Source organism: Bos taurus, chromosome 29 (genome assembly GCF_002263795.3).
Source record: "Bos taurus isolate L1 Dominette 01449 registration number 42190680 breed Hereford chromosome 29, ARS-UCD2.0, whole genome shotgun sequence".
Lineage (NCBI taxonomy): Eukaryota > Metazoa > Chordata > Mammalia > Artiodactyla > Bovidae > Bos > Bos taurus.
The window spans coordinates 12,643,183-12,666,780 of record NC_037356.1 but is presented as its reverse complement, the minus strand read 5'-3'; the positions used below and the strand labels follow the sequence as shown (position 1 = coordinate 12,666,780).

Below are 23,598 nucleotides of genomic sequence, written 5' to 3'. Positions count from 1 at the left end.
ATGAACTCATACATATATATGGATATAAATGAGAAAACCAAATCTCTGGAAATAAAATGCCTGGTGATCTTAACCCAGCTCCTTGGGATGGCAACCAGCTCCCTCTGCTGGAACAAGAGAGAACTACTCTTGGCTCTTCCTGCCACTGCCTCGTGAGTGCACACTCCTGGCTTCCTCCTCTCCCCACAGCCCAGCGCCTTCTCTCCACCTCAGTGCACTGGTTTTCTGAACTTTCCAGTGGACATTCACATGGAGTCCACATGCTGTTTTCCAGAGGGCCCAGCTCTCCATCACTATTGTATCTGGTGTAGATGTCTGCAGTAACGAACCCCACTGAGGAGTTAGGGCTGGAAGAGACACTGAGAAAGTTTCTGTCCCCCACTCAGGAGCCTCATCCTAAACACAGTTTTGTGTGCCTGTGGCATGCTGTAAGAGCAGCCTGGAGCTTCTCTGTCCTTCCTGAGGCATCAGAAGGCAGAACTGCAGGTACCTGTGGGAGAAGGATACAAGTGGCACGGACTCACACTTAGGATGCTGAGCTTGGGGTATGAGGTTGGGGTGCTGAGGTTGGGGTGCTGAGGTTGGGGTCCTGAGGTTGGGGTATGAGGTTGGGGTATGAGGTTGGAGTGCTGAGGTTGGGGTACTGAGGTTGAGGTTAGGGTATGAGGTTGGGGTGCTGAGGTTGGGGTGCTGAGGTTGGGATGCTGAGGTTGGGGTGCTGAGGTTGGGGTATGAGGTTGGGGTGCTGAGGCTGGGGTATGAGGTTGGGATGCTGAGGTTGGAGTGCTGAGGTTGGGATGCTGAGGTTGGGGCACTGAGGTTGGGGTACTGAGGTTGGGGTATGAGGTTGGGGTGCTGAGGTTGGGGTGCTGAGGTTGGGATGCTGAGGTTGGGGTGCTGAGGTTGGGGTGCTGAGTTTGGGGTATGAGGTTGGGGTGCTGAGTTTGGGGTATGAGGTTGGGATGCTGAGGTTGGAGTGCTGAGGTTGGGATGCTGAGGTTGGGGTGCTGAGGTTGGGGTGCTGAGGTTGGGGTGCTGAGGTTGGGGTGCTGAGGCTGGGGTATGAGGTTGGGGTATGAGGTTGGGATGCTGAGGTGGGGTATGAGGTTGGGGTGCTGAGGTTGAGGTGCCGAGGATGGGATACTGAGGTTGAAGTGCTGCAGTTGGGGTCTGGCTGGAATGCTGATGCCACATGTTGATCCAAGGATCATCCCTTCTTTCCATAGCACTCAGCTCTGAAAGGTCTGACTGTGGAATCTCACTCACTCTGACGGGCATAGTGCCAAAGATCAGTATCTCTACCCCACTTCCAAGTAACTTAGTCTTACCGCACATTTCTTTCCATCATCTCCCTCTTTCCTTGCTCCAAGGTAATGGCTCATTATGCCTGCCTTCTCCCCTGCTCCATAGCAGGGGAGACCCCAGGGAGGCGATGGGGTTCATGGCTCATATAAAACCAATTCATATCCCACCTACCTCCCTTGCTAACTGTGTAATCATGGATAAATAAATCACTTGACCTCTCTAAAAAATACAAAATGAAGATAATTTAGCATTTACCTCACAGGGTTTACAATAAGGATTGAGTTAAATGTAAAAGAAGGCAGCGGAGGGATTGACACATATTAGGCACTTGAAAACCACTCCCTCCCTTTTCTTGTTACTGAACCCAATGTAGCTCTTTCAGGTACCAAAGTACCCAGAGGCCACAAAGCAGGGGTGGAGGGCAGATCATGGACCCTTCCTGGACCCTTAATTTAGTATTTCTCACTTATCAGGGGTTGGGGTAGGGTGGGAGACGGAATAATTTGAATAAATGATTCACATGACAGAATGAGGAATGTAGAAATCAGCAGGCTCTCTAATGAGGCTGCAATTAAGAAAGAAGTAGGGAATTCCCTGGTAGGCCAGTGGTTAGGACTGGGTGCTTTCACTGCCGAGGGCCCAGATTCGATCCGTGGTTGGGGAACTAAGAGCCTGCAAAGTGTGCAGTGTGGAAAGAAAGGAGGGAAGGAGAGAGAGACAGAGAAAAAGAAAGAAAGAAAAAAAGAAGTACCTAGGTCTTAAGAGCCCAACTCAAGATATTCCCAGAGGAAATTTCTTCCTTGTTTTTACATCTCATCCGACATGACCAGAGCAAGACAAACTGGCCTTAGTCTTCTCTCACTGTCTTCTGATCTGTAAACACATTATCCTCAACCCCCTCCTGCCCCTGTGAAGGGAACAGAGGCACTCTGTCTGGAAATAAGCTGTCACGGCTGAGTACGTCATTTTCAATGCGGATTTCCACTAGGTGATTTAATAAATGTTATGAAAACAACTGCGTCTTCTCACATAGCACAATGAAAGCCTTATTGGACATTTAGCATCTTACCTTTACTTTTTCACCATTAATCTCCACTGTCTTAATCATAAAATCAACTCCAATTGTGGCTCCTTGTCCTGGGGGGAAAAGACCCTAAAGCAGAAATAATAGAAAAATAACAATAAGCAAACATTTCAATTAAATGAAATCCTCCCCTACCCCCATTGCCAGCCCCTTCCTTTGGCTGAGTTAACTGACAGAAGAGAGAACTCTGGTTAGTGTCATGGGAACCCTATTTAATTTAGCTTTGTGTGTATGTTTTGAGAGAGGAGAAAGGGGAATGAATGGGGGAGAAAGAAATGTTGAAAGAAGAAGGAAGGGGAAAGAGGGACCAAGAAAGAAGGAAGCAGACAGAGAGGGTAAAAGGAAGAGAACTGGGAAAGGACAGGGGAATTAACTCCGAAGAATGAAACGAAACTCAGACACAAGGATAAGACTCAGGAACATGGAGCCGTAGGGATGAAATTGGGATGATTAGGGTGCTGGCAAAGTGGATAGGTGCTCTAAAAGATAAGATCAAGGAAGATTACAACTGGCTATTAGTCTAGGGCATGAACAGCCATGGGTGTGAACCACCAGGCTGAAGAAACAAACAAGAAATCAACACAAGAAGCATGCAGCAGACAGCGATGCTCCGAATTTCCCTCTCCCCTGACAGTGATAACTATTTTCTCTATATAGATACAACTACATGAGATCAGGGCCAACGACCCTGGGACAATAACTGAAAAAGATAAATTCATCCAGGGGGACAGAATAGTAGAATAGCACCAACCCAAGAGGCAGCAAGCAGCCTAAGGAGCTCTGGGTGACCTCAGAAAAACCAGTCCCTCTCTGGTCTAACGTTAAGTACTTCAAAACAAAGCTTTACATCAAATTGGAAGCTGAACTAAAAAGTTCAGCTTCCAATTTGATGTATGTTACTATGATTTTAGTAAAATCATATGTATATTGTAATTTACTGTTACATAATATTTCCCATAAGCTTAGAGAGGAAGTTGGAGGGAAAGAACTCTATCAAGAAAAAACCCTCCACCTAGCTTCTCTTCCCTCTTCACATTCACACTCCAGAATTTCCAGAAATTAAAATAAAATGGACTTTATTAGCTCTGGGAGCTAAGATTGGGGGCATCATTAATTAAGTCTATTCCGTAATAAGAGAGGTCTTTAATTAAAGTTTGAACTTGAAAGACTGAGCATCAAACTGACAGCAAATGTTTCACTGCACGTCTGCAAACCATGTAAATATAAACATTCATAACTTTACTTACAAATATTGAATCAATTTTCTTCTATTTTGGTTTGGCTCAAACACAAGGCTGCCAAGCTTCAAGTTTATAGCTCCAGCTGTTTTGCAGTGGAACAAATGCCAAAAAATAAAACAAACCCTTCCCGATGTCTCGCTCATCATTTCAGTCCCCAATTCCTCATGCCTCAAAAACAGCTGAATCCAATCCATTTTTAACTGTCAACTAAATAACAAAACCAAACATACTCCTGTCTATGAAATATGAACTCTAAGGGGGGTGGAGCTGAGGAGCCAAGAGGGGTATAAAGTAAATAGAAAAGAAAAACTAAGGGGTGGTGTGCTTACTGGTTGGGCTTCCCTCATAGCTCAGTTGGTAAAGAATCCGCCTGCAGTGAAGAAGACCCTGGTTCGATTCTTGGGTTGGGAAAGATCTGCTGGAGAAGGGATAGGCTGCCCACTCCAGTATTCTTGGGCTTCCCTTGCGGCTCAGCTGGTAAAGAATCCACCTGCAGTGCAGGAGACCTGGGTTCGATCCCTGCGTTGGAAAGATCCCCTGAAGAAGGGAAAGGCTACCCATTCCAGTATTACTGGCCTGAAGAATTCCACAGACTGTATAGTCCATAGGGTCACAAAGAGTCTGCTAAATATAACTGTTTAAAAATGGAAACATTTCTGGACTTCCCTGGTGGTCCAGTAGTTGAAACTCCAAGCTTCCACTGCAGGGGCACAGGTTCGACCCCTGGTAAGGGAACGAAGATCCCACATGCCTAGCGGTGTGACCAAAAAAGGGGTGGGGAGGCATTTTTACCCCTAATGATAAGAATTAGGCCTTTAAATAAGAAAGGCCAGATTCCTATGATCTCCGAGGAAAGAACATGAAGAAGATAAAAATGATCAAGCTGTGAGCTAGAAGATCTAGCTTCTCATCCTAGCCTTGCCACTAACATGATACAAGATTGCTAATAAGTCATTTCATTCCTCTAGACTTCAGGGTTTTTTTAACCTATAAAATGAGAAGAGTGAGCTGAAAAATTTCTAAGGGAACTTTCAGTAATAAGACAAGGTCAAGGGAATTTTCAATAAAGGGGCTGCAAACTTCTTTACATCTCTGCAGTCTCATCTCATCCGCTTGCCAAACGCAGAAAAGATTACTAACGTTAGATGGAAGTAAAACCAGCTGGAGTTTCAAATATTATGCCATGGTGGCTGACTGAACCCAGAAGCCAGTAAGCTTGTCATTTTTTATTTCACCAGACCATGGTTAAGTAGACTTTCCCAGTGGCTCGGTGGTAAAGAATCCGCCTGCAACACAGGAGAAGCAGGAAATGTGGGTTTGATCCCTGGGTGGGGAAGATCCTCTGGAGAAGGGAATGGCAACCCAGTCCAGTATTCTTGGTGGAGAATCCCATAAACAGAGGAGCCTGGTGGCCTACAGTCCACAGGGCTGCAAAGAGTCGGACACAACTGAAGCAACTTAAGCACACATGCACACCGGCTCAGTAACAAGTTCTATTCTGTGTTCATTATCCTGGGAAAATCCTTGACATTTCCAAAGATTGCTCTGTGCCCCCCAGCTGTTTGTGTTATTAAATCGGCCTCTCTGGTTTTCCATAGAACCACAGACTCTCAGAGCTGGAAGGGGCCTTGGAGATCAAAGGAAAGCAGGGAGGCTGGACAAGGCTCCCAGGCGAGCCTGGGCAGAGTTGGGATGAAGGTCCAGGTCTTCTCAAGCCAGTGCGCTTTCCCCAGCATCAAACTGCCCTCTGCTTTAGATGGAAGAGCTCTTCTCAGCTTCCTCACTAGCACTTGGTGAAAATGCAAGATGCACGCATGATAAATCCTGAAAAGGATGCCATTCATCATCTTCCAGGAAAACGCAACAGAAGGTCAATCTCAGAACAATTTCCCACCCATTTCTGGGTAAAATCAGGTATATAATCTCTGGCAATAATTCTCAAAAAGGCAGCCCCCCAAAGGGAATTTATACTTAGAACAAAGGACTCAACTCAGAGGGAACATCTAATTTGGTTCAAATGGTCCTTCTTTGTTCTCATTTCATTCTCATGGAGTAGGTTAGAAAAATCAGCATATTTGATTCTAAACCAAAATGATTCAGTCAGTTTTCTGGGAGGAACTGAGAAGGCATCAGCAGGGAGCTTGAGGGGTTTAATTTGAATCTGAGTTTTTAAAAAGTGAACATGTTTGTTTAACTTGATGTACAGATTCGTTTCCACTTAATTATTATTGGTTTTCATTTGTATTATTATTAATGAGTAATCTGCGGGGTTTTTTAATCCAGTAAGGTATTTTTGATGGGTTTCCCAGGTGGCTCAGTGGTAAAAGAATTCGCCTGCCAAGCAGGAGACACGGGTTCGATTCCTGGATTGTGAAGACTCCCTGGAGAAGTAGATGGCAACCAACTCCAATATTCTTGCCTGGAAAATCCCATGGACAGAGCCTGGAGGGCTACAGTCCATGGGGTCGCAAAGAGTTGGACACGACTTAGTGATTAAACAACAACAAAGGTATTTTTGATCCTGAAGACTGAAAGCAAAACCACTCACCCCTTTCACTAGAGGAAGCCACGGGAGGCTTGGGAGGGTTGGTGGTAACTCACTGAGCCGTGCTCCCTGGGGATGGTTTAAACTCTCTAGTCTATACATACTATTACGTATAAAACAAATAAGCTGTGTGGATCTTTTACACAACACAGGGAATACAGCCAATATGTTAAACTCTCAATGGAGTATAACCTTTTAAAAATGGTGAATCACACCTATAACATATAATATTGCTCACCAACTATACTTCAATTAAAAAAAATCAAAACAAAAGGAAAGAAAAGAGCAAAGGGTATTTCACAGAGGAAGGAATGGTCGTGTTCACCACTGCTGAGATTTCAAATAAGATGGAAAATTTTAAATGTCAAAAACCAACCTTCTAGTTTAGGCTACAGAGCTGGTACACTTGGAAAGGGTTTGGAAAGGACTGGCAGCCAAGAGGCTGTGGCGGGTACCACTCATCCATCCTATTAGGATCCCCTAACCCTGTAGGCCCTGGTGGCTCAGCAGCAAAGAATCCGCCACCAAGCAGGAGACTCGAGTTTGATCCCTGGGTCAGGAAGATCCCCTGGAGAAGGGAATGGCAACTCACTCCAGTTTTCTTGCCTGGAGAATCCCATGGACAGAGGAGCCTGGCAGGCTACAGGCCATGCGGTTGCAAGAGTCAGACACGACTCAGGAAGTAAACCACCAGCATCTCCACAGGCCACACAGAGAAACCCACCCCAGACTCCAGAGTTCTTACCTGAGTGAACCGTCGGACTAGGCACGTCTTCCCCACACCAGCATTGCCGATTAAAACAATTTTAAACAGGAAATCATAATCTTCCATACTCATTTACACAGCTGCAAGACAAACACATGCACGAGTGAGATGGGCCTGGTCAGACTTGCCCACAGAGCTCACGCTGCGCCAGCCCGTCTCCCCGGGAACCACGGGGCTGACTCATAGGAGAAGCAACGTAACGTTCCCCTCCCGTGACCCTGCCAGCGAGACAGGAACACAGGTGTGTGGTCACAGACGGCCTTTATCCCTTCCCGGTCCCCTCACGCCACGGAGAGCAAATGACACAGACGGCCTTTCACCTGGTAACCTTTACTCTTCCAAACAGTCAGGTCGCAGGTCGCTCCTGTGGTCAGCTGTTTTCTTTTAGCCACAAAAAGGAGATTATGAATCTCTGAGCAGGCAAGCTGGGGGTGCAAGGAAGCGGAGCGAAGCGGAGCCCATGCAAAGCTGACAGGTGGTTTACGTAGATGCCGTGAGTGCCTCTGGGAGGAAGGGCTAGAGACTGGGAGTGTGAATGAAGGGAGGAAGCTTTCAGTCTCTTGCAAGTCCTGGGGGACCTGGGGTCCTACCGGGGAGAGATGCTGCCATCTTCCCCTCAACCACCTCCCTGTTGCTATTCACCTCCTGTCAGCCGTGTGAATGCTGCAGCACCTCTCAAAGTATCCTTCTTCTCATCCCCCTGGGCTACGTTCCAGTATTTCCTCTGCCTGGGAAGCTGTCTCGATCACTTTCTGTGTGTGTGTGTGTTTATTACAAATGTTTATTGAGTACTTGTAACTGTAGGGAATCAAGTGTATATAAAAAACAATCCTTAACCTTTCTATGTTTGAAAGTTAGTCCTTTAGGGACTGATGGAAGCATCTCTTCCTCTCTGAGTTTTCTGCTCATCTTCCCCAAATAAACACGTTCACCATTCCTCTGTCCTAAAAGTCATACAATTCTTTGTTCTAATGTCTGCCTCATCTTTGAGGGAAAGGATGATATCTTTCAGCTCTATTTTCCTAGCCCATGGGACACAGTTACACTTAGTCAACATCTACTCTGCAGAATTAAATAATTAACTAATGAGCCTACAGCTGAAGTAAAGGCCTTAGTTTCTCGACTGTGCTAAAAAGAAGACTACCTGCTTTGTCTCCTTCAGAGAACTGTTATGAAGACTTAAAGGAAAAAAGAAGACCGTGTAAAAGAGCCTTGGTATCCATAAACCCCATCCTGGTAAAAACAATTCAGTACCTACTATAGCACTGTGGTAGTCACTTGGACTTCCCTGGTGGCTCAGAGGTAGGGAATCTGCCTGCCAAGCAGAAGACGTGAGTTTGATCCCTGGTTTGGGAAGATCCCCTGGAGAAGGGAATGGCAGCCCACTCCCCTGGAGAAGGGAATGCCTGGGAAATCCCACGGACAGAGGAGCCTGGCAGGCTACAGTCCATGGGGCTGCAAAAGAGTCAGACAAGACTTAGCAACTAAACAAAAAAAAAACAGTCATCCTAGGAAACAGAGAGATGAAACAGTCTCTGCCCTTGAGATCAACATAAGAAAAGCTACAGAACAAAGACGAAGTTAGTCACAATTCAAAACACCAGGAGCACAGCTCATTTCATAACGTGAAAGCCGAACAAGTCTGATGGACTCTGGAGTAAAGGAGGGTCAGTGTAAAGGAGGTAAAGGGGGGTCGGTGAGCACATGGGGCGAGGGAGCCTGGGTAGGGGGGGCCATCCAGGGTGATGCCCACCTGCTGCCAGATCTCCAAGGGCTGAGAGCTGCAGGGTGCAGGGATGGAGGGAGAGGCCACTGCAAAGCGACCTGCGAAGGAGCCAGGGCAGTTCCATGTGAACAAGGGTGATTTCTATGTGGATTCCAACAATCCTCGGAAAGACGACTGACAGCCAAGCCAACATGCAGGTCTCTGTTCCCTGGAACAGCGGAGGAAAAGTATCTCTCTGTCAAGAATCTGGGTCCATAAATGGTCACTCAACTCACCATATGTCAGGCACCATACTTGGCGCTTTATGTCTATTTCCATTTCTTTTTATAAGTCTATGAGGCCGATGTTTCATGTGACCCAGTTTACAGGTGAGTAAACTGAGGGTAGTCCAAACATAAAGACAACTGCCAGACTTCAAGTCCAGAAGATATACATGCCATCAAAAGGAGCCTCCCCTCACCAAGTTTTACTGTATTTATTTATATCTGTCTCACGGTCCAAGTGCATCCCTCAGCACACGCGTGCGCGTGCATACGCGACTGTGAGCAGCAGGAAAGCAGTGAACGGTCTCTCTGGTTGAGCCCTGATCCTAGTCGCTCCATATCATCATCATTGCTGTCATTATCGTCTTCGCCGCTACCACCACCACCATCATCACCTCATTCTATATTATTAACTCATTTAATCCTCACAACACTCCTATCAGGTAGACACCATTAGCATCCTAACTTGACAGACGGGGACACTGACGCACGGGATAAGAAGTCATTAAGGTCCCACTTAAAGAGCTGATGGACCTGAAATTCAAACGCAGACAGCCTGGGTCCAGCACCCACATGGCCCGAGCACCACCCTAGAGTGCCTTTCACAAAGCCCGGCTCATACTAGCAACTTCAGAAAAACCCGACAAATCGAACGACGAGGGCAAGACTCAGTAAACATGATTTCCCTTTTCTTTTCCCCTCTGGGTTCAAATCCAAAATTCTTTCTATCACACTGGAGCAGTTTAGATAGGAATCAAGATCAGACTCCAGCTAAAAACGCAAAGGTTAAAACTCAATAAAGTTGTTAAAAGCGAAAAGAAAAGAAATATCAGGGTTAGGTGCAAGGAGAGCGGGAAGATGTGCGGCCGTGTGACTCACACACAGACCACAGCTTACACTTCCTAAGTCAACGAAAAGAGAACACAGCCCTGGGTCATGTGCTTTTTCTGTGCTCAGATCATTTGCGACACATGGATGTCTCCATCTTGGGCAGAGGTCAAAGAAACAAAGCAGAGGATCGAGAGGAGAACGTCCAAAAATAAAGGGCTGAGATACAGGGCTCCTAAGAGAAGGTCAGCAGAGCCCAAATTATGCACCTTCGGGGAAAGAAGATGAAGTCATCTGCCCAGAGTCACGCTCACAGTCAAGCCGCAGGCAGTGACCACCTGGAGCATGCCACAGACTAAGAGCAAAGGTCCCGCCCCTTTCTGTAAGAAATTACTTCAGTGCTCCATTGAGTGGTTGTCTTTATTTTTTTTTAATAAACCTCTGAGAGGGAAAGTGTTTGGTCCCTTTAAAAATGCAGACTGCCCGTGGTGAACTCTACACTGTAAACTCCTGGGGATTGGCTGTGGTTACTGTTTCGTTTTTAATAGAAGACACACTGCTGGGTGAAAAGCTCACAAGACTATCTGGAAACTGCGCTCTGAGGAAGTCTTTCTGTTTGGGAAGTAACGGAACAGCCCAGGCATCACCAACTGCCCTGTGGTGACACAGTGTCCCAGGAGGGGGGATCCACTCAGAAGCTGTCAGTTATACCCCATCCCAAAACTGACAACAAAAGTCACACCTTGTCTGGAGCAAACACGTCGCAAGATATGCTACTGGCCAAGCACAATTCTAGGAACTGTATGTTCTATTATTGTTAATAATAGCTGACACTTATTCCATGTTTCTCTTGTTAAAATTTTTCAAAATCTGTTTTTGGCGGTGCTGGGTCTTTGTTGCTGCAGGCAGGCTTTCTCTAGTTGCGGCGAGCGGGGGCTCCTCTCCAGCTGCAGTGCGCAGGTTGCTCATTGCAGTGGCTTCTCTTGTAATTCAGCGTTTCTGGCAACTGCTGTCCAGTCGCTCAGTCGTGTTCGACTCTTGGTGACCCCATGGACTGTAGCCCGCCAGGCTTCTCTGTCCCTGTGATTTCCCAGGCGAGAACACTGGAGTGGGGTGCCATTTTCTTCTCCTCAATGTTTCTTACATGCAAGATATTCTTCTACATGTATTTGCTCATTTACTCCTCACAACATATGTGCATACTAAGTCGCTAAACTCTGTGTGACCCCCATGGACTGTAGCTCTCCAGGCTCCTCTGTCCATGGGATTCTCCAGGCAAGAATACTGGAGTGGGTTGCCATGCCCTCCTCCTGGGGATCTTCCCAAACCAGAGATCAAACCTGGTTCTCCTGCATTGCAGGCAGATTCTTTACTACTAGCTGGGAAGTCCCACAACGTATGAGGTAGGTACTATTATGACCATCCCTAACTTGCTGTTGTTGTTCAGTCACTCAGTCACGTCCGACTCTTTGCAACCCCATGGACTGCAGCACGCCAGGCTTCCCTGTCCTTCACTGTCCCCTGGAGTTCGCTCAAATTCATGTCCATTGAGTCAGTGATGCCATTCAACCATCTCATCCTCTGTTGTCCCCTTCTCCTCCCACCTTTAGTCTTTCCCAGCATCAGGGTCTTTTTCAGTAAGTCAGCTCTTCGAATCACATGGCCAAAGCATTGGAGCTTCAGCTTCAGCATCAGTCCTTCTAGTGAATGTGCAGGGTTTATTTCCTTTAGGATTGACTGGTTGGATCTCCTTGCAGTCCAAGGGACTCTCAAGAGTCTTCTCCAACACCACAGTTCAAAAGCATCAATTCTTCAGTGCTCAGCCTTCTTGATGGTCCAATTCTCACATCCATACATGACTACTAGAAAAACCATAGCTTTGACTAGATGGACTTTTGTCGGCAAACTAGTATCTCTTCTTTTTAATATGTTGTCTAGGTTGGTCAAAGTTTTTCTTGCAAGGAGCAAGTGTCTTTTAATTTCATGGCTGCAGTCACCATCTGCAGTAAGTTTGCAGCCCAAGAAAATAAAGTCTGTCACTGTTTTTATTGTTTCCCCATCTATTTGCCATGAAGTGATAGGACCAGATGCCATGATCTTCATTTTTTGAATGTTGAGTTTTAAGACAGCTTTTTCACCCTCCTCTTTCATCTTCATCAAGAGGCTCTTTAGTTCTTCTTTGCTTTCTGCCATAAGGGTGGTGTCATCTGTGTGTCTGAGGTTACTGATATTTCTCCTAGCCATCTTGGTTCCAGCTTGTGCTTCATCCAGCCCAGCGTTTCTCATGATGCACTCTGCATATTAGTTAAACAAGCAGGGTGACAATATACAGCCTTGACGTACTCCTTCCCCAATTTGGAACCAGTCTGTTACTTCATGTCCAGTTCTAGCTGTTGCTTCTTGACCTGCATACAGGTTTCGCAGGAGGCAAGTAAGGTGGTCTGGTATTCCCGTCTCTTTAAGAATTTTCCACCGTTTGCTGTGAAACACACAGTCAAAGGCTTTAGCAGAGTCAATGAAGCAGATGTTTTTCTGGAACTCTCTTGCTTTTTCTATGATTCAACAGATGTTAGCAATTTGATCTCTGGGTTCCTCTGCCTTTTCTAACTGAGGCACAGAGGGCTTATTCTAAAGTCATGCAGCTAGTTAGTCTTAAGACCAGGATTTGAAGCCAGATGCATCTAACTCCTAATTCCAGCTCCTTCTGAAGTAGAATGCTGCTGCCCTCTGCCTGGTGGTAGAGAACACTGCTGCAACTGTCATAAGGCCTGGAGGCTAAGCTGAATGGACCCCCAGGCCTCTCTGAACTGCAGTGTTCTGGAACCTCCCTGCTCTGGGAGCAGCACATCACACTGAAAGGGCCGCACACTGATGCCAGTCATACAAGCACAGCTCCACCCTCCGTGCCCAGGTCTCTTTTCAGAGTTGGATCCAGACTTTCCCCAGAAAACCGCATCCACCATTCAATTTGTCCTGTAACCAAGTATCGGCACAAGGGATACAAACAGGAACACTGCTCAGATAAACAAGCCAAGCCTCAAATACCGTAAATACCGCAATAGCTCTAAGTAAGTGGATATGTACATAAAATTCAAAAAAGGAAAAACAGAGAAAAAGAAAAAAATGAGTTTAAAAAAGATAAAGAGGGGCTTCCCTGGTGGCGCCATGGGAAAGAATTCCCCTGCCAGTGCAGGAGACATGGGTTTGATCCCTGGTTGGGGAAGATTCACATGCCTCAGAGCAACTAAACCTTTGTACCACAACTATTGAGCCTGTGCTCAAGAGCTGGGGAGCCCCAACTACTGAGCCCGTCTGCTGCAACTTCTGAAGCTGGCATGCCCTAGAGCCCGTGCTCAACAAGAGAAGCCGCCGCAATGAGAATCCCGCGTACTGCAACCGGAGAGTAGCCCCCACTCTCTGCAACTAGAAAAAAGCCCACGCAGCAATTAAGAACCAGCACAATCAAAAATAAATAAACAGATCATGTTTAAATATATATTTTTAAAAAGATAAGGAAACAAGATGTACTGTGAAAACCTTAAAAGGAAAAAAAAACATTCTAAGCAATGTGATTTTGGCAATATAGAAGCACTTATCAAAGTGACCTTTCCAAAAAACAAAACAAACTGTATTCATTGCTGTACATCAGAACATTCTCCCCTTGCTCTTTTGGGCTCAGCACAACCAATTAAAGTCAAGGCTTCTGGTGAACACAGGGCCAGATCCCTGCCCTACCTTCTGTCCCCCAGCCCCTGCCAAAGAAAATGATATTTGGGGGATTTGTCCTTGTTCAAAGGCTGTATGTCTCATGCAGGTCCTTCTCCTGTTTAAGGTCTCAACCTTGCTCTACAAACTGAGAGGGTCGGTGAACAGAAGCCATGGTCCCTCCCCAACACTGCACGTGCCGCCCCTTCGCTAACCCAAAAAGGCAGCATGAGTGTTTCAGGAACTCGAGAGACCTGGATCAGCCAAAGAGCTGTGTAAAGTTTCCTCATCCATAAAGCGGGGATTTATAAGGCTTCCCTGGCGGCTCAGTGGTAAAGAATCTGCCTGCCAAGCAGGATACGTGGGTTCAATCCCTGGGTCCAGAAGATTTCTCTGGAGAAGGAAATGGCAACCCACTCCAGTATTTCTGCCTGGAGAACTCCATGGACAGAGGAGCCTGGAGGGCTACAGTCCATGGGGTCGCAAAGAATCGCACACAACTTAGTGATTAAATAACAACATTAGAACCTACGTCACTGAGTTGCAAATCAGGAAATAAACAGAAAAGCAGTGTGTAAATAAATATACAATAATCAAATGTTTTCAAAAGTATAATAATCAATTTAAATCCCTAACCCTCAGTCAAGAGTCATATATACTGATTGCAGAGCATATAGTCAAACAAGAAGGAAAGAAAGTCCGCTAGGGAAAATCTCTTTCCCTACCCACACCTGCCCCAGGGACAGTACAGTTAATAATTTGTTCTACAATCTTCTAGCTTTTTTAATATATATATTCTCACATCAATGTGTTTTTTTTAATTTACAGATTTTTAAAACAAAAACAGAATCATAATATTGTACAAACTCTTTTTTTTATTTTCTACAGAGGGCTTAGAGAAGGAAATGGCAACCCACTCCAATATTCTTGCCTGCAAAATCCCATGGATGGAGGAGCCTGGCGGGCTAGTACACTCCATAGGATTGCAAAGAGTCGGACACGACTGAGTAATTACACACTGAGGGCTATTTTTCCAAAACCCCAAAGCAGAACTCATGGTCTGCAAATAGGACAGACACCCGGAAGGCCCATCAGCATTCACTCAACACTTGCTCCCAAGAATCTAAAAATGCAGGACGTGGGAGGGGGAGGACAGTGACAACTTCGAGAAACACTAAATACTATAATCCAGAGACTTTAAAAGTTCTGAAAGTTTTTCCACAATGAAGAAAACTGGTTAACTGTTTAATCCAGGATTTACCAAACACGATTTTAGCTGAAAAATCTTTTCTAAGATTAATACCTTTTCCTATCCCTTGCTACTTGGACTCCATGAAACATGAGTATGTTCCTCCCAGCTGTGGAGAAAGATGGGTAGGGCCCGAGAAACAAGATATGAGACCGATGAATCCAAAACAACCAAATGAGGAACAGAAAAGGGTGACAAGTAACATCTGAAGAAAGCATTACTGAGCCGGGGCTCTTCAGTCTGGGCCGGGCTGCAGGGACCGGGTGCAGACGGACACACAGGGCTGAGCAAGTGGTTCTCTCCCTCCCAGACAATCACAGGGCGCTGTGGCCCTTCCTCCCAGTTTATCTCCACATGTGCTCTGTCTGCTGCAGGGGGCTGTGCCCTACACGTCTACGGCTCCTCCCGTCTGTTCTTAAAGACAAGGACCACACTTCCCCCAAGGTACTCGTGTCTGCATACTCCCCTGGCTGTGTTCAAGAAGCCTACGTTGAACTGGAAGGGCTTGATCTGTCTTTTGCTCTAACAAGGTTCTGTCTCAGGAAGCTCATTATTGCTTAATTACTAGAAGGCAATTACTAAACATTACTATAATCAAGTACTGCAAGCTCACTTGCTTTACATCAGCTGCTAATTTCAGGTTATTGCAAGTTAATTATTCTCCCCGGCCAGGGATGGCAAACACCCACCTGTGCCGTGGCTGCTTCTCATTCATCAGGCTGTAATCTCCAGCATTTCTGTTATGGCCCTTTACTGTTGACCAAATGCTTTCACAGACATGATCTAATCCGGACCTCTCCACAAGAACTGGTTCTTATCATTCATTACACTGGTGAGGACACCAAGGGTTTAAGTGATTCACCCTAAGTCACACGCTGGCGAGCTGCAACGTGACCTCTGTATCCCACATACCTCAAACCTCTCCCCTTGTGGAAACGCCCTGTTTTCCCAAGTTCCTGGGTATTTGGACCATGATTTGAACACTTAACTATATGCCAGGAACTATTCTGTTTCCATACATAATCTTATTTAACCTTTTCAACAGCCTCACTAGGTAGGCATTATTATTCCTATTCCACAGATAAAGAAATTGAGGTTCAGAGGGGTTAACTTATTTGTTTAAAATTACACAGCTACTGAGCTAAAGTGCCAGGATTCAAAACCCATGTTTTTCTGTGAAAAAAATTAAGCTGGAATCCTGTCTCACTCCTCTTACTAAATTCCAGATGGATTAGAGATTTGGATTTTTAAAAATGAAAATATGCAAGTGCTAGAAGAAAGCATGATATACATAAACACAGAATCTTAAAGTGAGGAAGGCTTTCTAAGAACCGCACAAAATCAAAGCCATTAAATAAAGATATGACCCATTTGACTAATTTTTTAAAATTCTGCATCATAAAACAAAGATGAACTAAAATATCTGAAATCCATATAACTAAGGGATGCTGCTGCTAAGTCACGTCAGTCGTGTCCAACTCTGTGCAACTCCATAGACGGCAGCCCACCAGGCTCTCCCGTCCCTGGGATTCTCCAGGCAAGAACACTGGAGCGGGTTGCCATTTTCTTCTCCAATGCATGAAAGTGAAAAGCGAAAGTGAAGTCGCTCAGTCGTGTCTGACTCCTAGCGAACCCATGGTCTGCAGCCTACCAGGCTCCTCCGTCCATGGGATTTTCCAGGCAAGAGTATTGGAGTGGGGTGCCATTGCCTTCTCTGTAACTGAGGGCTGCTGCTACTGCTACTGCTAAGTCACGTCAGTCGTGTCCAACTCTGTGCAACTCCATAGACGGCAGCCCACCAGGCTCTCCCGTCCCTGGGATTCTCCAGGCAAGAACACTGGAGTGGGTTGCCATTTTCTTCTCCAATGCATGAAAGTGAAAAGCGAAAGTGAAGTCGCTCAGTCGTGTCTGACTCCTAGCGAACCCATGGTCTGCAGCCTACCAGGCTCCTCCGTCCATGGGATTTTCCAGGCAAGAGTATTGGAGTGGGGTGCCATTGCCTTCTCTGTAACTGAGGGCTGCTGCTACTGCTACTGCTAAGTCACGTCAGTCGTGTCCGACTCTGTGACCCCATGGACGGCAGCCCACCAGGCTCCCTCGTCCCTGGGATTCTCCAGGCAAGAACACTGGAGTGGGTTGCCATTTCTTTTTCCAATGCATGAAAGTGAAAAGTGAAAGTGAAGTCACTCAGTCGTGTCCGACTCTTAGCGACCCCATGGACTGCAGCCTACCAGCCTCCTCCATCCATGGGATTTTCTAGGCAAGAGTACTGGAGCGGGGTGCCATTGCCTTCTCCGAACTAAGGGCTAATTTCCTATAAATCAATAAGAAAAGATGAATAACCCAATAGAAAAAGAAGGGTAAAAGACATGAGCAGACAGTTTATCAGATGAAATTAAAATGGTACTTACATTAAAAAAAAATCAGCCTCGCTCATGAGTAAATTCAAACTGTAATGAATTTATAAATTATAATTTATGATGAAAACTACAATGAATTTGTTATCAGAGGCCATTTTTCACATCACATTGTTAACATTCACTCTGTATTGGACAGAGTATAGAGAAATAGGGCACCTGTATACTGCTGGTGGGAGGCAAACCAATGCAATTTCTATGCAAAGCTATATCAACTGAAAACTAAAAAGACTATTATAATCCCTCTGACTCAACAATTCTACTTCGAGGAATTTATCCTGCACTGATACTGACACATATGTGCAAAGACACATGGAGTGGGATATATTCAACAATGTTTATAATAGCAAATATGAAATCAGCAACTCCATCAGCAGGAAAATGGTTGTACAGATTGTGAAAACTATACATCAATATTCCATGCAGCCCAGTATGGACATCTGCAAAATACATTAAGTGAAAAAAGCAAGGTGGAGCACAGTGTGCATAGTATGAAAAGCTGCTGCTGTGCTCAGTTGCTCAGTTGTGTCTGATTCTTTGCGACCCCATGAACTGTAGCCCGCCAGGCTCCTCTGTCCATGGGATTTTCCCGGCAAGAATACTGGAGTGAGTCTCCATTTCCTCCTCCAGGGGATCTTCCTCCAGAGTCTCCTGCATTGCAGGCAGATTCTTTACCCCTGAGCAACTGGGGAAGTCCATAGTATGAAAAGAGGGCATATAATTAATTAATTGCACCTGCATGGGGTTCCCAGGTGGCACTAGTGGAAAAGAATCCGCCTGTAATGTAGGAGACGTAAGAGACTGTGGGTTCAATCCCTGGAGACCCACTGCAAGAGGGCATGGCAACCCACTCCAGTATTCTTGCCTGGAGAATCCCAGGTACAGGGGAGCCTGGCAGGCTACAGTCCACAGGGTCGCAAAGAGTCGGGGATGACTGAAGCAACTTAGCATAGCCCAGCACATCTGCATAAAATATCTCCAGAAAAACTACAAAAGAAAACTAGTACAGTGTTTGCTTTTGGAGAGGCTGTAGTATCTAGCTCTTTTTGGGAAAGAAGATAACCTCCAACTCTTAATAAATTATAGGGACTTCCCTGATGGTCCAGTAGCCAAGACTCCACACTCCCAAGGCAGGGGGCCCAGGTGTGATTCCCAGTCAGGGAACTCGATCCCACATGCCGTAACTAAGACCCAGTGCAGACAAATAAATATTAAAAAAAAAAAGAAAAGAAAATTATACTCTGCCCTTTCATTCAGTCTTACAATAGTGCTTAAAAGGCAAGGTAGCTATCCTGATACAGTGAAAGGGGCCCTTTTAAAAATATCTATTTGAGGTGCTCTGTCTGTCTCTGTTTTCTCTTTGCCCTGCTGCACCCCTTACTGTGACAGGACCCTTTAAGGAATGTCCCACCCAGGTTCTGGAGTTGCCTTTTCCAGTTCGTGGTGTATATTAAACCATGTCTCTCTACATGGTGGGCTCATTCTTTCACGCCAAATTCCCTTAAAACCAAGTATCCATCGTGTGTATGACAGCAAAATCCAATGGGTAGAACGATAGGCTATTTGTGTCCCTAATAAAAACAAAACTCTCGCCCATGAGGATCATGCACTGCCGCTCAGAAACTGCTCTCACTGGGCTCTGACACAGAACCCTCCTGAGAAGGCAGGAGGAACCTGTCTCCTTCTCCCCATTTTACAGAAATGGCCTTTGAAAGGACGAAGAGTGACTTGCCTCCAGCTGCACAGCGTGCAAGCCACAGAGTCAGAAGAGACACCTGCGTCCCCAGACTCTAAATCAGAGCTGCTGCCAGGACAAATAAAGTCTGCAAATATAAATCCCCACTGGGCAAGGCTGGGGCCTAACCACCAGGGAGATTGGCAGGGACCCATGGATGGGATGGAGGTCAAAAGCAGCCCTGGGTTGGCTTGCATTTCCAACTTGGGAGGCGTATTATGAGTCCAATAAATGGGAAGAAAAAAAAAAGCAGCCTCTGAGATTTTTTTTTGGAGGTGGGGGATGGGCCTGCTCCAGGTCTTCCTTGCAACATGCGTAATTTAGTTCCCTGACCAGGGATCGAACCTCGGCCACCTGCTTTGGAAGCACAATCTCCCGTCACTGTACCGCCAAGCAAGTCCCAAGAATATTTTTTGAGACACATGAAAAAAATAAAGATAAAGAACAAAGTAGGCCTGAGATCTCCACAGTATTATTTTCAAAGGCAAGACAGTAAGATATTTTATCTTATTCTTCGTACACATTATCTTCCATATTTTCCTCTTTTCTCTAAATACAAAATGGATTTGGGAATCCAGAGGAATAAGGAAAGTGAAAAGTAATCCAGGGAATGGCATTTCACGAGAAGAGTTCACCACAGGCCACATCTGAACGATCCTGCTTAAGTTAACAACGCTCTTTCACTTTCTGCGCGGTGAGAAGGCATCACGGCCCTGGACCCCAGATGTGTCTTCCCACAAAGAAGGGAGACGAGGGGGAGGGCCGCCCCCCACCCACTTGGGCCCCATTCCACGCACTCCCCCAGCAGGCAGGGCTCATTTGTTTTGCACCACAGCACCTGGGCACAGGATACACTGGGTGGTTCAGGCCCCTTGTCTACCGGGGAGACGGAAGATACCCTTCCACTCATTAATCCCTTTCCAAGATGGGGAGCTTCTGTCTGCAAAACATGTTTGTTGCACTGATCGAAGAAAACGCTTTCCCAGACCCAACTCGCTGTTTCCGGCTTCTGCACAAGCCTGCCAGGCTCCCTCTGTTGTCCTCCTCCAACAATAAACAATACCACCCGCCAAGAGCTCTGGAGAGGCGGGGAAGGTCTGTTCTCCACGTTGTGTAAATCAGGGAGTGTGTCTAATCTTTCCTCCGCAGAAGCTTTCCTGCGCCTGTTTGGCTGGACCGGAAGGACCTCGTTATCAGCATCCTTAGGCTCCTCCCCCAGGCTGAGATTCAGAGAAGGGGGGCGGGGGGGGGGGCGGGGGGGGCGTGGGGGGCGGGGGGGGCGTGGGGGGCGGGGGGGGCGTGGGGGGGGCGTGGGGGGGGGCGGGGAGGTGGGCAGGCAGCCAGAGGTCAGAGCTTCAGCCCCAAGCACTTCCCTCCAAGGCAGACCAGGGATGGGGATGGGGGTATCTCCTTCCCTGTCACTCCAGGCTGGACCCTACCCTCAACTGTTAAACAGATTCCCTCCTCACTGGAAGCAGGAGAAAAGGAAAAAGGGAAGCAGGTGTCCACATGCTCTGTGACTCAAATGGAGGAGGATAAAATGTAGCAATTCTCCCAAGTTTTATCTCCCAAGACCTTGCCAGGTCCGCTGTCAACACAGAAGAAAGTCGATTTGTCTAGAGCATAGATGCTTTATACACATCAGCCTATTTCATCCTTGAAACAGGCTTGTGGGGTGAGATTTCTTGGTGACTATTACTATCAATAATCTTTTACATTTATAGAAGGCCTCAGGTTTGTTGTCCTAAAAATTATCTTATCTGTATGTGTGTCAGTTGCTCAGTTGTGTCTGACTCTTTGTGATCCCATAGGCTGTAGCCCGCCAAGCCCCTTCATGGAATTCTCCAGGCAAGAAAACTGCAGAGGGTTGCCATTCCCTTCTCCAGGGGATCTTCCCGACCCAGGGATGGAACGTAGGTTTCCTGCAATGCAGGCAGATTCTTTACCATCCGCGCCACCAGGGAAGACCCTTATCTGTATCCTTGCAAATTCCTACATGGAATATGGGGTAAAAATTCTCCAGTCTACCCCGAACACCACACAAACACATACACAGAAGGCCACAAGCCATTTGTCGCCAAGGCCCGATGATGTGCTGTCAGAAATGTAGCCTGGGGCTTCCCTGGTGGTGCAGTAGGTAAGAATCTACCTGCCAATGCAGGGCACATGGGTTCCCAAGCTGGGAAGATCCCACATGCCTCAGAGCAAGTCAGGCCTGTGCCACAACTACTGAGCTCGCAACGCTGCAACTGAAGTCCGTGCGCCCGGAGCCTGTGCTCCACGACAGACGCCACGCCATGAGAAGCCCGAACATCACAGCGAGAGAGTAGCCTCCTGCTCGCCACAAAAGCAATGCATTGCAGCCAAAAATGAATAAATAAAATTGAAAAAGAAAGAAGAAGAAAGAAATGCAGCCTGACTACCCCCCTCCACCACACCTTTGTCTCTACTGCACCAGCCTGGCTCCAGCCCTTGTCACCTCTCACCCAGCCAGCAATGTCTAACCAGGTTAAGCCTAACAAGCAACGACTGTCCTCACTAGCAGGCCTTCAATATTTATCAAAAGCCTTAACAACATCCACGCTCTTTGATCTAGCAATTTTGCTTCTGGGAGTTTTCCCTAAGGAATGATTCCAAGACATACACACAGATTTATTCACAGTAGAGCACAACGGAAGTTCATTCCAGTATTATTTAACATAGTCCCCGAAAACGGAGTGGGCAAAGCCTCTATCCAACAGTGGAGAAATGGTTATATGGAACCACATGATGTAACATTATGAAACATATACATGGAAGAAAATACATTTTAAAAATGCTTCCTCTAAGTGGTGGGATTATAGATTATTTTCTTCTTGATCTATTTATATCTTTTCTAAATTTTCTTCAATAAACATGACTTATTTAGAAATAATACACTTTATTAAAATATAGGGACTCAATACTGGTAAGGGAAACATGGAACAGGTAGACACATAATCAGCTAGTGACCATCCACATTTAATTAGCTCTTCTGAAAGCAGAATCTTCCTACAAGTACAAACCAAAAGCCATAACTGCATTCACACTTTCCATGCTGGGAACTCACTTCTGGAAATTCACTTTAAGGAATAAACTCAAAATGCAATATGAACAGAAATGCTCATTACATCTTACCTAAAAGAACTGGAAACAATCCAGTTGTCCCGCTCAGGCAGCGTTGTATGGAACATCAACACCACGGAATGCAGGGCAGCTATTAGAAATGCCAGTTATGAAAACTATGTAGAAATATGCAATAATGTTGAACATAGGCTACAAAACTAAAAGAATACACAAAGCTGCATTTATCAGGACCGTAGCTATAAAAAAATAAGCATGGATGTGAACAAGGTCACTTCCAAACCAAGAACATATATGGCGTTTAGCTTATGAGATCACAGGGAGCTTTTTGTTTTTTAAGTTTCATCCTCCCCACCTTTTAAAAAGTTTTAACATTTTGCATATACCATAGACACATTTTTTAAAAACACAGAAGACATAGAAAAAGGAATTACCAAAAGCAACACAAACAGCATGTTGATGTGTTCCTCCCTGTCTCTTTTTCCTAAGCACTACATGATTTAGTTTGGTTTTGATCACTGTAATCATGACAAGATTTCCTTCAAAGTAGTTAAAAAAATCACTTCAATTTTTAAAACCAGAGAACATAACAAAGACCTATAGGAAGATATACCAATGGTTTTTTCAAGTGCTGTCAAGAGAACTGACCTCATACAATGTCTGACTGTAAACAAAACAGCAAGTTCACACCATGGTGGCAGAACAGCTGTAATGATCAAAGTTCCTAACACCTGCGGAAGACTCTCAGGCCTGTGTTGTTGTTGTTCAGTTGCTAAGTTGTGTCTGATTCTGCAACCCATGGGACTGCAGCACGCCAGGCTTCCCTGTCCTTCACTGTCTTCCAGAGTTTACTCAAACTCACGTCCATCAAGTCAGTGATACCACCCAACCATCTCATCCTCTGTCTCCCCCTTTTCCTCCAGCCCTCAGTCTTTCGCAACATCAAGGTTTTTTCCAGTATGTCATCTTTTCGAATCAGATGGCCAAAGTATTGGAGCTTCAACATCAGTCCTTGTTGGGGGCCAGAGTGAGGTACTCCAGCCATGGCAAAGGTCATGAGGAAGGAGGCTCGACATACGCAAAGGCGGGATCGAGCCTCAGGAGTCCCCCTGGAAATCCTCGAGCGTCTACCCCCATAACCAGAGCCTGCCTACTTTACTACTTTGTGCTCTTACCTACACCTCTGACTTTACGGGGGGCTGTCCCCCACCACCTCTTTCGGAGAAGGAGTTAACCTAGAGCTCCAGTCAATAAAAACTCTTGGGTGTGACAAGAGTGTTTTAACCTACAAACTCCTCTGAAGGTTCTCTAGCCTGCCTGACAGGCTCGTCCAGCCACATGTGATTGCTCACAGCCCCCCAACCGTGAGAGGCACAAGATGCTTTAAACCCTCTAAAAACAGGTTCTTTAGAGAAGTTAGAAAACTATTAGTATAAGTATAATGGGCTGATTAGAAATTGTGTTGGTGAAGGGTTTTTCATTTGTTGAGCCAACGTTTGTTGCTAAGTCTCCACATCCCCTGCCCTTACACACATTAATGAATATATAGAATTAACCTTTGATATTAATCACGTTAGACCTTAGGCTAAGTAAATTCTTTCCTTAACTAAAACCCACTACACCCTCACCCTG

General features: G+C 45.9%; 1 protein-coding gene across 4 annotated transcripts in view; it reads right to left on the bottom strand.

The window, feature by feature from the left end:
• Positions 1-23,598, bottom strand: part of RAB30 (RAB30, member RAS oncogene family) — a 103,133-nt gene that overhangs the window by 20,015 nt on the left and 59,520 nt on the right. For 2 of the 4 annotated variants that reach the window (NM_001076229.2, XM_010820842.4), the window contains exons 2-3: positions 6,921-7,021; positions 2,375-2,458 (exon numbers count right to left, since the gene is read on the bottom strand). In NM_001076229.2, the coding sequence (NP_001069697.1) occupies positions 2,375-2,458; positions 6,921-7,013 (177 nt within the window). In that variant the 5' untranslated portion in view covers positions 7,014-7,021. Of the gene's footprint in view, positions 1-2,374; positions 2,459-6,920; positions 7,022-8,694; positions 8,876-22,020; positions 22,100-23,598 lie in introns of those variants that run through there. The other 2 variants (XM_024987269.2, XM_024987270.2) reach the window with 2 other exon arrangements.